This window comes from Pantherophis guttatus, chromosome 2 (genome assembly GCF_059756535.1).
Source record: "Pantherophis guttatus breed Tessera chromosome 2, ASM5975653v1, whole genome shotgun sequence".
Lineage (NCBI taxonomy): Eukaryota > Metazoa > Chordata > Lepidosauria > Squamata > Colubridae > Pantherophis > Pantherophis guttatus.
The window spans coordinates 37,543,630-37,557,394 of record NC_142064.1 but is presented as its reverse complement, the minus strand read 5'-3'; the positions used below and the strand labels follow the sequence as shown (position 1 = coordinate 37,557,394).

At 35.7% G+C, this 13,765-nt stretch overlaps 1 protein-coding gene across 3 annotated transcripts in view; it reads right to left on the bottom strand.

Moving 5' to 3' along the window:
- The window catches only part of RASGRF2 (Ras protein specific guanine nucleotide releasing factor 2), a 119,761-nt gene that overhangs the window by 52,730 nt on the left and 53,266 nt on the right, over positions 1-13,765 (bottom strand). For all 3 annotated transcript variants that reach the window (XM_034441205.3, XM_034441207.3, XM_034441206.3), the window contains exons 10-15: positions 12,772-12,932; positions 10,593-10,659; positions 8,952-9,088; positions 5,226-5,308; positions 3,943-4,191; positions 2,764-3,146 (exon numbers count right to left, since the gene is read on the bottom strand). In XM_034441205.3, the coding sequence (XP_034297096.1) occupies positions 2,764-3,146; positions 3,943-4,191; positions 5,226-5,308; positions 8,952-9,088; positions 10,593-10,659; positions 12,772-12,932 (1,080 nt within the window). The remainder of the gene's footprint in view (positions 1-2,763; positions 3,147-3,942; positions 4,192-5,225; positions 5,309-8,951; positions 9,089-10,592; positions 10,660-12,771; positions 12,933-13,765) is intronic.

The following is a 13,765-nucleotide window of genomic DNA, read 5'->3' as shown; positions in this document are numbered from 1 at the left end:
GTTCGGTTGGGCCTACCAAACCATCCTCTTGCTACCAATTTGTTGCTAGTTTGGTTATCCTGGTTAGGCCCATATATAAGAGACTGTAGGCTTTCTTGTAATAGTAATATTTATTTCTTTTCTTCCTCAGAAACACAATTAGACAGGCACTAATCTGGGAGGAGCAAGAACTTATATACAGAGAAGGCGGGGCTAATGGTAAGTACTAACCAATGGTAAGTGACACAATGACATCACACAATGACATATAAACAAGCACACATATTTACAGATATCAGGTTAGGTATTTTCATCTGTAACAGAAATGAAGTAAAAGCGAAGCCTATTTTCTAATTGTAACTTGATAAATGGGAGTTTTAGAGTTCAAAAAACTGGAAAATGTTTTCATCTAAGTTCTGAACTACAGTATATATTTCACAAGATAGGCTAGTACAGTTATTCTACATTTAATGTGGCACATTTGAAAAATACAGGCTGTAGCCTGGATTTTACTACCTAGAATCTGTAAGAAAAAATTATCTCAGGCACATAATGTATAGGTTGTGGTCATATAACAACCCTAATTGGATCATAATTTCCATTGCTAAGCAAATCAATTGTTAGTTGAAACATCACATGACTACACTTTTTAGCAATGGTAATTCCAGTAATCCTAGTTGTGGTCATTAGGTGAGAACCACACCATGATTAGGTAAGAACTTCATACTTCTCCTGCCTTATGCAAAAGCTGCCTCCTTCCCACTGCCTCCTTCTCAACTAGGCCCAGTAAGTTCCCTTTGGCAGGCAAGGCCCTGCTGCTCTGTCACACTCATACACATTCATAATAGAAGAACCATTGAAAAGTTGGGGGAAAACTGTGCAATATTCTCAATGAATGATCCAAGAAAAAAATAGAAAAAAATTATATTAGGTGATATGAATAAATAAGTGGGAAATGGGACAAAAAATAGAGAAAAAGTCACATGGCTGTTTGGAGACCCAAGAAGGAATCAATATGGTGATTGGAGATCTGCTTAGGAAAAAAATTATTTCAAATACATTATGTATTCATATTTATCTATTTTAAAAGAATTAATACAAAACTAAAAGCATGATTGATTTGTTTATATTGAAAGAACAAGAGAATCGGTAATACATACAAGACTGATGAGTGGTTATACATGTTTTATCTGATAAATATGTATCTGATAGTGTCAAGAAGACATCTGGGGGGAAATGAACATAAAATAAAAAAGGAAAGAAAGAAATAAACTAAAAGAGAATAATAAAAAGAAGAAAAAAATATGAAGAGATTCCCAAGAGAATGAATGTAAAGTGGAAGAGATGCCTCTAAAATGTTATTAAATTCATAGTAATGGACTATTTTACTGCAATTACAATGCATAAAGAGTGATGAGCCTTGGTGGCACAGCAGACTAAAGCACTGTTAAGTAACACCAACTGCCTGCAATTACTGCAAGTTCAAATCTCACCAGGCTCAAGTTTGACTTAGCCTTCCATCCTTTCGAGGTAGGTAAAATGAGGACCCGGATTGTGGGGGCAATAAGCTGACTTTGTATAAAAAAGAACACCACTTGGGGGGGGGGGGAAAGCCCTACTAAGCAGGTATATGCAAAAGTATGAAGGCTATTGCTTAACGCATTGTAAGCTGACCTGAGTCTCCGGATAAGGGCGGCATATAAATCGAACCAATAAATAAATAAATAAATAAATCCCCATACAATCTTTTTTCCCGTTTCTAGCAATGGCAGAGACACAATTTGGCCTAATGGTTAATAATAATAATAATAATAATAATTATTATTATTATTATTATTATTATTATTATTATTATTATTATTATTATTATTATTATTATTATTATTATTATTTTATTTCTATACCGCCCTTCTCCCGAAGGACTCAGGGCGGTGTACAGCCTATTTAAAAACAGAATAGACATCAATTTAAAATAATTTAAAAGTATTAAATAAATTTGGCTTAATTTAAAACCCCAAAAGTTTAAAACATCCAATATAAAATTATGTTGCTAACCCAGCCTGGCGGAACAATAGGGTTAAAACCTCAAGGTGGAAACTGTAAATTCTAGTCCCACCTTTGGCATGAAAGCCAGCTGTGTGACTTCAGGCCAATCGCTCTCATTCAGCCCAACCCAATTTATAGGGTTGTTATTGTGAGGAAAATAGGAGGGGGAAATATTAGTCATTGTCATGCTCTTGAGTTATTTATAAAAATAACAAATGTGGGATAAAAATCCATATAGCATACATACCTATTAAGTAAACATTAACACACATGACTGACAGTATCTGGCTCTGCATCATAACAACTTTTTCTAGCCTAACTGTAGATCCTTGCATTGGAAGTAGAAAAGCTTATTTTTCCAGTATTGCTTTTTACTTCTTTTCACATATACATTTAAGTGAAATATTGGTATCAGAAATCTGATGGGCAGTATTCACACAAAACATCAGCAAAACCACTTCCACTATTCTACAGCAATCCAGTTAACCACATTAATCACAGTGAGCACTCAATAGCTGCAATATCCAGCACTTTCCCTAACTTAATTTCTAGAGACTCCCAAACTTGCAGAGAGCATAACCATTAGCTGCTGCCTGGATGTCTGGATATTGTAAGATTTCTAGCCCCCACACTTGGAGGAGATCACATTGAAGAAGACTACATTATAAAGTTATTACATATATAATGAAATAGATAAATGATAGATACAGTAGATATGATAGATAGACAGACAAATACCTCTTCGAATACTTCTTCGTAGCTTATTGCAAAGCTCATTGCGTGGATTTTCTGAATTGTCTTCTGAAAAAACAGGGCTTTGCTCTGGAGATGAAGGGCTTTTGCTGAGATCCAGTGGCACTTTCGTTGACATGGGGGGTGATGATATTCCAGGGCTGTATGTTGAGGTAGGACTGCTAACAGAAGAAGCAGATAGATCTAATGCTCCTATTCTTGAATTTAATGGAGAATTTAATGATAATTTTCTTGTTCTAACGGGTGAAGATGTCCTAGAGAGAGATAAAGGTGGAGGGGAAGAAAACTTGCGGCAGAGGTGTGGTGACTTTGCATCAGCCATATGTTCTCTATTGTTTTGATTAGTAGCAAAAAACAGCTCCAAAGACCTAGAGAACAAATAAAAAACTCAGAAGTAATTTTACCATGCCAGAACTGCCTTTAAAAAGTACTTTATAAAGAAAATACTATAACCAACATACAATTGGAAACATCCTGGAAAATGAAAAACCCAAGATACAAAATTAATTCCTATAATCTGTGATTTCATTAGATAAGAAATCACCATGTGCTAGCCTAACCTTGCTGGTTAGGATCTAGTTGGTGCTTGTCAAGTATTCTTATCAGCAACAACACAGGTCAGAGAGATTAGAGTAACACATTTATAGGCAGGGCCTGTCTTTGCCAAGAACTTAGTCCAAGATTGCCTATCTGGAGAATAGAATGTCCAAACTATCAAGTACCTGGTTTTTGTTTTTGTTTTTAAAAAAATTGTATGGTAGTAGTTCTGAATACCACGTAGAAAATTTCCAAAACTACAGTTAGTCAATCATTCATGTAGTGACTGTTTGAAGTTACAATGGCACTGAAAAAAGTGACATGCCAAGTTTTCACACTTACAACTCTTGCATGGTCGTGTGATCAAAATTCAAACAATTAATAGCTGGTATGTATTTGTGACAGTTGCAGTGTCCCAGGGTCATGTGATCACAATTTGTAACTTTCCCAGCTGGCTTCTAACAAGCAAAGTCATTGAGGGAAACCAGATTCACTTAACAAGTGCATCTTGCAGGACAAAAGTGATTTTTGTTCTATCAAACCATTAATACATAATGCAGTTTGCAAGAAGACTATTATTACCAATATTTTCATAAAAATAATAGTAAAAAATAGAAAACAACTCACCTGACAGGGATGGAGGTGAAAGGCCGTTTGTAAGTATCATATAGCTTTTCCAGTACAACTGTTGCATTGGTAAATATGCGGTAAGTATGTAGGAAAGTATTAAGAAAATCAATACTGAGAAATCTCAAGTCTGTTAATCTTTCCAAAAGGCGTTCAACACTTGCATAACGAATCTGCGGTACTTTGCAGGAGTTCAGAGTTTTGCTGAAACAGATGTCAATGTCATCTTTATGGAGACGGGCATCAGACCTACATAACATTATTTGAAAAACATTACAAAAGTTGCTTTGAAAGTCAGATATCTTTTTTTTTTTTTTTTGGCAGATTGTCTCTGATATGAAGAAACAAGTTCTGCTTATAATATTAAGTAGACACTACTTATAAAATCAAAATCATATTTATGGCCAATGGAATAGTCTCATGGGTTCTCGATGGGCCAAATTTGCAATATGGAGACATGAGCACCAATATGCTTAGGGCATCTCTTGTTTTACCTGAAGCCTTCCAGCCTTCTTGACTTTAAGTTCTTTATTTGAGTCATGGTGGCACAGTGGTTAGAATGCAGTATTGCAGGCTACTTCTGCTAATTGCCAGCTGCTTGCAATTGGGCAGTTTGAATCTCACTGGCTCAAGGTTGAATCAGCCTTCTATCTTTCCGAGGTCAGTAAAATGAGGACCCAGATTGTTAGGGGCAATATGCTAACTCTGTAAACTGCTTAGAGAGAGCTGTAAAGCACTGTGAAGCAGTACATAAGTCTAAGTGCTATTGCTATTATTTGAAGTCCTTTAATTTTGAAAAAAATATATGATGAAAAGAAAAAAATCCTAACCTTTAACATCATTTTTGCTTCCCAAAAAACTACTGGTTTGTAACCCACTGCTTTCTGCAAATATATCTGACTGGCCAAATAAAAACAAAGGTAATATAATTGACATATAACATCCTGGAAGGAGAGCTAATACATGAATATTTTATTACTGGTCATATCTATTTTTCAGGGTTATTTATGAGATCTACATGAAATTTTAGCAGTAAATTGTAAATCTTGGTCCCAGGAAATTCATTTAAAAAGATAGATGATGATGATGATGATGATGATGATGATGATGATGATGATGATAGCTAGATAGATGAAAGAATGATTGACAATATAATGTAACATATTCTCATGAAATGCAGAATTAATACAATTAAATAAAACTTCTAATTTTTATTTAATCTGTATCTGAATTTAAACAAAACTAGACAACCATATGTAACATGAGAACACAATTACACTTACTTGATTATATGTGGCACAGTGACTTTGGAATTTTCTTCAAACACTATTGTCATTAAACCATTGCACCGTATGTTGTCAACACACTAGACAGGTTGATTAAAAAAAACAAATTATAGATTCATTTTTGCTCAATACTATATATCTCAGATCCTACAATTACAGAAAATAAAATTTTATCTGGAACAATTTAGTTAGTAGGAAAGATAGAAGGGATGAACTGCCATATTTTTAACATTTTCAGAATCAAAACTAAACTTTACTATTTAAAGTCCCTGAAGTTGCAAATGAATCAGTGTGCTGCAGAAATTAAAATGTTGGAGCAGTTAAGGAAGACCTACATTCATGTCTATCTTCAACCCCAGAAGTTCATTGGGTGGCTTTGAGGTGAGCTCTATCTCTTGGCCAAACTGGATAAAGCCTAGAATATCATTCCAGTCAATAAGCAAATGAATGAATAATATTTGGTTGTTCTGAATGTACTTCCCATCTCAAAATGTATTGCTCCTGGAAACATTGCAAAACCACAGGTTTTAAATTCCTTTTGCATCAGGTCATTCAATCCCAAGGCACTGAAAACAGCAGTTCCCGATTACTGGAAACAATTGATGCCTTGAAGCCTCTGAAATAACAATCTTCCATAGTCATAAGATTAAGTTTCAAAAAGTGACAGTCTGCTGCTAAGGATCTTTCCAGGAGCTGTTGTCAACTGGGCAGGCTCATAATAGATTTGGGAATTAATCAGTTCACTCTTCTGTCTTTCACAGTTTCTGGATTCTATCCACCACTATTTCCATTAACTGCTCTGAGACAATATAATTTGCAGATAAAAATATGAAGGCAACTGGTGGAACTGCTCGAGAGTGTGAGAAAGCCGTGTGAGGTACTGAACCAAGCTAATACAGTTTTATTTCAATATTAATCTTTCAGGTCTTTATTTCTAGGGTGGATTACGATCAAATTCAAATTGTAGCCAAAAATGAGGCCACTACACTTGAGCCTGGCCCACCTTCCTCCATCTTAATAATCATCCAGGGTGTGTCAAGTCTTAGGCCTGGGAAATAGGCCTGGCCTCAACAACTCATCTGGTACTGTCTTTCATACATACATAATTGACCAATAATATTTTGGTTACAAATGTTCATTTTGCTATTTTTTAACTTTAAATATTTGTAATCTTTTCCAACGGTGGTTTTACAGGAATATTGAATATTTCCTAATAAATGTATTAATACATTTGAAATGTGTTTAAAATATGAAAGTTTGCCAGTCTCTTTTTAAATAGAGTCTTGCAAAAATACTCTTTCTGATCTATTCAAACATACTATGCTTGTGGAAGCAGTTGTATAGATTGGCTTAATACAATGCTATGAATCAATTGGAGTTTATACAGAACCATTTGAAAGATGATTCATTAAGGCATCAAATCCAAAATCTAATAGTAGTACAGCAAAAGATAACAGGTGCCAGCAGAGGCCCAGGTTGGGCTGGAGAGTCAATGAAAGAGTGGGAGGGAATCTTCTGGGAAGCTTAGATTGATGGGACATTGGATTGCACAGAAATGTTGCTGGGGAAGAAGCATGCAGCATGGCATTGTGTCCTTTGTCAGTTAGATCAACACACAGAAGTTGGTGTCTGGTGATACCCGTCTGAATTTAACTTTGTGGTGGCTGGACAAGGCTCAGCTTTAACTGAGTCCCCAACAGAATTGAGTTTCTGCTTCTCTGGAACCAGCTTTGGACGCTCTGTATGGACAGGATGTGAGAGTGACCTGGAACTTTGGATTGCTTTTGGGGAGTGGAACATGAAGGGGTACCCTAAAGAAGGGAGTGATGAAAGAATGTTCCATTGAGAGGATGAGAAGACCTAGCCATGAGTAACTGAGAGCTCTCAGGGGGTTCTGTGATGCTTTTCTGGATATGCATATTTTATTGTTTTAACTTTCTTAATACAAAAAACAGTCAAATGGAGTCAGGCATTTTTTAACTCTATAAAATAAATAAATAATATTTTTCTGCTATTGTTTCTAATACAATAAAATAGTTGGGAGGAAACAGTCAACTTTATTTTGTTTCTGCAAATTTAGCATGCAGAAAGTAAACAAGGACATATACAGTAACCATGTGGCCTCAAAAAGCTTTGCCCTTTAATTTAAGTCCCATTAAATAATGACAGGCAAAATTAAATCTGCAATTAAATGTTTAAATGCATAATATACCAATTAGCTGCAATTGTAATCATATTACCAGTGCACAGAGAAAAAAAAATGAATGCTACTTTGTTGGTTTTTCCTTTACTATCAGATAAACTCGGATTAACTGAGCTGATCTGCAGCAATTAGTGTAAATTTTGCAACTGTAACTATAAAAAATATTGTTTTTGTAGCAGCACCATGAAATATATATTGGCAGATATGTGAGTATAATCTGTATTACATTATGAACTATTTCTGTACTCCAGTTCTTGGCACTTCTGTACAAAATCTTCTATACTATTTAAAACATATATAAACATATATGGCATCTAGTGCAGTATAACCTTGCATAGTGACTCTTCCAAACTACTGTCCCATTCTCTTATTTTCATTGCCAAAACTTATTTATTTTTAACTATTTTACAATTAACACAATGGATCCAAGCAATCAAAAACATAAACCTGGTACAGTTGTAACATGAGATCAGAAATAAAAGCCATTCCAGAATATCCAGATTTGGCCACTTTCAATTCTCTTTAATCTTAAATTCAATTTTCCTTGAAAACTTTTTCTGTGTGCAGGAACAGTTCCATGCAGGTGAAAATGTGCAGATACAATAGATTTTTAAAGAATTCTGGAAAAGGAAAGTAATGACATCTGCATGCAATGTGCATAAAGACTAAAGACAGCTTTTTCCAACCTGGTACCCTTCCAACTGAATTGTCAGTCAGCACAGCGGTTCACAGTTCTAATGTATCTAAATGGAGCTTTACGTTGTAAAAGGCTGGGCTAAGCTATTAAATAAAATGAAAAAGATCTTTGTGTGAAAATAGTCCATAGGAAAATTGGAACTTATTTTTTTCATGGCATTTAGAAACCAACTACTGAAACTTAAGAAAATTTTATTTTATCACCTGCTCCTTTAAAAAAAAAAATCTTAAAATTCTTAGGCTGGGAAACAGTAGCAGGCCCAAAGTCACTTGGCTTCACAGCTGAATAACTATTTAAATGAAGGCTTTACCACTCTAAGCACAAGACACCAGCTGCTATGTCAGTGGGAGTGTGGAGACCTAGTGGGGGTGCAGTGGCCTAGTGGGTAAGACATGCAGCTTGTTGACTGAAGGTTGGCAGTTCGAGACCCAAGTACCACGGGATGAGCTCCCAGCTGCTGCCAACCTAGCAGTTCGAAAGCATGCAAATGCAATTGATAAATAGGTATCACTTTGGTGAAAAGTTAACAGTGTTCTGTTTGCTTCGGTGTATAGTCATGCCGGCCACATGACCACGGAAGTGTCTTTGGACAATGGTGGCTCCTTTGGCTAGGAAACGGAGATAAGCACCACCCCCTAGAGTTACACATGACTGGACAGGGGAAACATCTACTTTTACCTGCTATGTCAGCATGCCACTCATTCACCAACACTGTATTCAAAGCAATATTCTGTTAATAATTCATACATTTTATAATGAGCTCCAAGACAACATTAATGTGCTGAATGAATTACGTAGTATTCCTCCCCCTCAAATTGCTTACCTGACTAATGTCACTGGTCCATGCTGCCTTTTCCTGCCGCGAAGGAGCTAAAAGGACCACCGTAAATGGAGGTGCACCTGCAGGATCTACCACAATCTTGAAGTCAAGGTGCCCAAATACTTGCCCAGAACCTTTTGCTTCATGATTGAAAGAGAAACAGAATTGGGCAGTTACAGGTTGAAATGTAGAATCTAGATTACATCACAGTGCAGAGACAACTACTTTCCATTGTGATGCGTAGTTACGGTCAAAATTTAAAGTACAAATTTAGTATCTTTGACCAGTGATATTTTTAAACATTACAGACTCGTGCAAATGTAAAATATTTTTGACTCACAGAATTTATAATTAAGCAAATGAGAAATTATATTATGTGTTCCAGTTAAAACCTATTCACTTGAGGTGTGTGTGTGTGTGTGTGTGTGTGTGTATATATATATGATTCTGTTATGACAATATAGCATTGACTTTTAATTGGCAAGACACCTAATTCAGAGCCTACTCTGTGTTAATAGTAGAAAAAACAAAACAGAGGTACAAACTGAGTAATAATTTTTATGCCAGCATTATTATTTCTAAACCTTTTTAAAATTAAGATAAAAGTACAGAATATTCCTTTCTAAGTAATTATTTTTAAAATGTAAGATTTGGCAAGGTGTTTGAGATTCCTTCCATGAAGTAAAGTCATATAGCAGGTCCTAGAAAATGTGCCTTCTCTGTCACAGTATTACTGCCTGCCCTGGTGGCACAGTGGTTTCAATGCAGTATTGCAGGCTAACTCTGCACACAGCCTGGAATTCAATCCTGACAGGCCTCCATCCTTCCAAGATCAATAAAATGAGAACCCAGATTGTTGGATGCAATTTGTTTACATTATAAAGCTTCCAGAGGGTGCTGTAAAGCACTATGGGCCAGTATATAAGCCCAAGTGCTATTGCTATTGCTATTTTCTAACCACAAGATCCCCAACCCTGTTGACTTTACATAATGTATTCAAAGTCTGATTTTTGCCTTGGGGGGGAGAGGTTAGACTAGTATATTGGATGATTCCATCCTGAAATGACTTAGTTGGAATAAGTTGCTGTTTAGCATTTGTTATCCTAAATTCTATTGCTTTGTGTGCTTTGTTATGGGTTGTTCTGCTTTTAATCAGAACAAACAGCCCAACAAACAGTAAACAGTCCAAAATTTATTTATTTATTTATTAAACAAATGTATATGGCCATCCAAAACACACATGGTGACCCTGAGTGGCATATAACAATAAAAAGCCACAATTGAAAACCCCCAAGCCTCTCCAACTCCTCATATGTATAGAGCTAGACAAGTAGAGACAGATTTCTTGGCATGATTTTGGAGATGGCTTGCCATTTCCCGTCTGTCTATGACTGAGAAACAGCGACTGGCTAAAGTCACCTGGCTGGCTTTATGCTTAAGGCATGACTAGAATTCAGAGTCTCTCAGTTTCTTCTCTGGTATAATGATAAATAAATCAACACATATATACGTACATCTTTTATTTCTTGAATTAGAATTTTTATTAGTAACTCTCTGTGTCTATACTATATTTCATTAAGCAAATAAAATGCTATTTTTTAAAGAAAATTTTACAATTCCATAAAACAATTTGATAGAACTTACATTCATCATCATTCATCTCAGTTTCCTCAAATAGTGTGCATTCTATTAATGAAAGGACACCTCCGGCCTAGAGACATAAATTGCATTTTTTTTTCAGAAATCTATTTCACCATTCTTCAGTCTAAAAGTATATGAAATTATATAACAGAAGGTACAATCCATGAATACAAACCTAAAGTAAACCTCATTCAACATACAGTATTTTTCGGAGTATAAGACGCTTCAGACTATAAAACGCACCTACCTTTTTTAGTGAGGAAAACAAGAAAAAGAAATCTCTGCCTCTGACTCCCAGCAATTTTGCCTCCTTGCAGCAAACAGCAAACAGCCTACTTTACTTTCATTTTCTTTTTCAGCATAGCTTGATTAGCACAAGGAAAAAAAAATCTGCTCCCAGCAATTTACCTCCTTGCAGCAAGCAGCAGAGGCCCGCACTGCAACAGGCAATGGCAATCCCTGCAGCCTGAGACAGCTGAGAGTCGGGAGGCCAATCCAACGGATAATCAACTTGTGCTAATTAGGCTGTGCTGAAGCTGAAATGGGCTGTTTCTTCGTGCTGCTTGGTGTAAGGAGGTAAATTGCTGGGAGGCAGAGGCCAAAGGGTGGGGGCCAGTGGATGGGCAGGGCTACATTTGGTATATAAGATGCACCCAAATTTTCACCCCCTTTTGGGGGGGAGGAAGGTGCGTCTTATACTCCGGAAAATATGGTACTTGGACAAGCATCCTCTGTGTGTGCATGTGTGTGTGAGAGAGATGGGGGGAAGCCTTCAAGTCAGTCTCAACTCCTGATAACTTACTGGATAAGTCCCTGCACTCTTCCTAGCAACGTTTTGAGAAACAGTTTGCCACTGCTTTCTTCCTAGGTCTCAGAGAGATGAAATGGACCAAAGTTATTGGCTTCATACATAAAGGTGGACTAGACAGGATGATTCTATATTGTACATGGTATAATGCATTATTCCAATAACTAGATGAGTGTCAGCACTTCAAGCTGCATTTACTCTAGTGCTGACATAAGAAGGAGTTCAAAGACTTTGTTTGAAATGCAATTTATTTGAGACGACCTCGAAGCCCGACAATGAGTTTCTTAAATTAAATACAGAGGACATTAATATTTCTAGCAAAGAATGTGGAAATGCATAACCTCCTTTTTCCAATTAAAACAATTCTGTTATCCCAGTTCAACTGAAAATAATTTTACCGATAAGATTAATAACATGAAGCACTCAACTGCAGTATTTCAATACAGCAGAAGCAATATTTTGACAAAATAAGCAATATATTTAAATAGGAAATTAGAACATATCTATTTTTTAATATCTGAATATATTACTATTGTAATTCCAGAAATATTCTGTAATATACAGCTGTACTAGAAATTCTGTATTATATTTAAATGTTCCATAAAATAATTGAAAAAAAAAACTTGTCATAACCAGAATGATGTCAGGCCCAGCCCTGGTGCAGAAAAATCCAATGGAGTCCAATCCTTTATTTGCTTACACCCAATGGACAGAATTTGCCAAGGTATAAAAGCTATCACTCTCTACCTGAATAAATATATACTGAGAGGATAGGGTATGGCAGTCTCTTAATGTGGGCTTCTCTCTGATGGAATATACTGCCTCCTTCCTTGGAAAGCTCTGTGCTGCCAACTCTCCCTCCACTGCTTCTCCATGTGTTCAATCCATCACAAATAATTAAAATACAAAATGTAATATTAAAAGCAAAAAGGTGGTCAGAGAAAATCATTGAGGGAACAAGCAGAATTTCAGTGCCAGGTGGTAATTTCGAATGGTTCTGCTGGAGGATATTTAGCTTAGGAAGGCAGAGATGTAGAAATGCATGAAAATCCATCTGATTCTTTAGAAAATGTTAATTATTTTCTGAACTATACATTCAGTTTATAATATTTATTTTAAAAACAATTAAAATAAATGAATTTTGGTCTTAGAATTATACAGATAAAACAAACCATCATATACAAATACAAAAAGTCCCCTTAAACATGTTAATATTATAACTGGATGCTCTGATTGCCTGGCAGGCAATAGTGTAGTCTTCCTTTTGCAAAGATTTATATTATTTTACTGCAATTAATCGGAACAGACATATATTTTACTATATGTTCTACAATTCACTATTCTAGTCATAGTTTTTTTTACAAAAATATGTACCTTAAGTAGATGCAACTTTCCTCCAGAGCTCCTTGTACAAATTAAAAAGTGCTTTGTAAATAGAAAACATTGCCTTTCTCCTTCTTTTTTCAAAGACAATGATCCCAGGCGAACTTTACTAAGTTTTCCTCTCTCAACTGATGGGACTTGAATAAGAGTTCCTAGTAAGTAGAAAAGCAAATAGTACTCTGTAAACATATAATGCACATAAATAATTCTTATTCTTTATGGTTTACAATAAATTTAGTGTCATATATTTGTAGCCACCTAAATAACAAATTTAGATGACCGTCTAAATCAGGGCTGTCAAACTCATGTCATCACGGCGGCATCACGTGATGTATCAGGACTTTTTTCCCCGTTCGCTAAACCAGGTGTTGGTGTGGCCAGTGCGTGACGCAGCCAGCCTGTGGTCACACAAGATTGTAATATATTCATTATACATAACCATAACATGAAACCCAAGGTCCAGTAAAAAAACTTACCTTGTCCTTTACTGAGGACAATGTTTTCTTATAACATATAGAGCTCATTTACCAAACAATGGCAGGACAAAAAACATAATACACCCTCCTCTAAGCATCCTCAACCAACTAATAGTGGTTGAGTATTCTGAAAGTTGTAATGCCAATGTATTTGGAGAGCAGCATATTAAAAGAGTGCTAACAGTGTGTAACTAATTAATATATATTTTTAAAAAATTTCTAAAAGGTTTTTAAGTCACAAGTTTAACCAGCAATAGAAGCAAAAGCAGAACAGAAGAGAAAAAAGTCTGGATTTGCAAATAGAAGTTTACCAATGTGATCTGGATTTCATTCTTCAATATTTAAGTATATATTGTAAGGTTAGGGTATAGGATTGTGCATATAATTGGATACACACTTACTAGTCCTTTCCTTAATTCTGTATTACACTGCATTTTTCTATTTTCAGAGTTCATTGGTTTCTGCCACATACTCTACTGCCTGGAAATAGTTGCATTCTGGTTTTATAA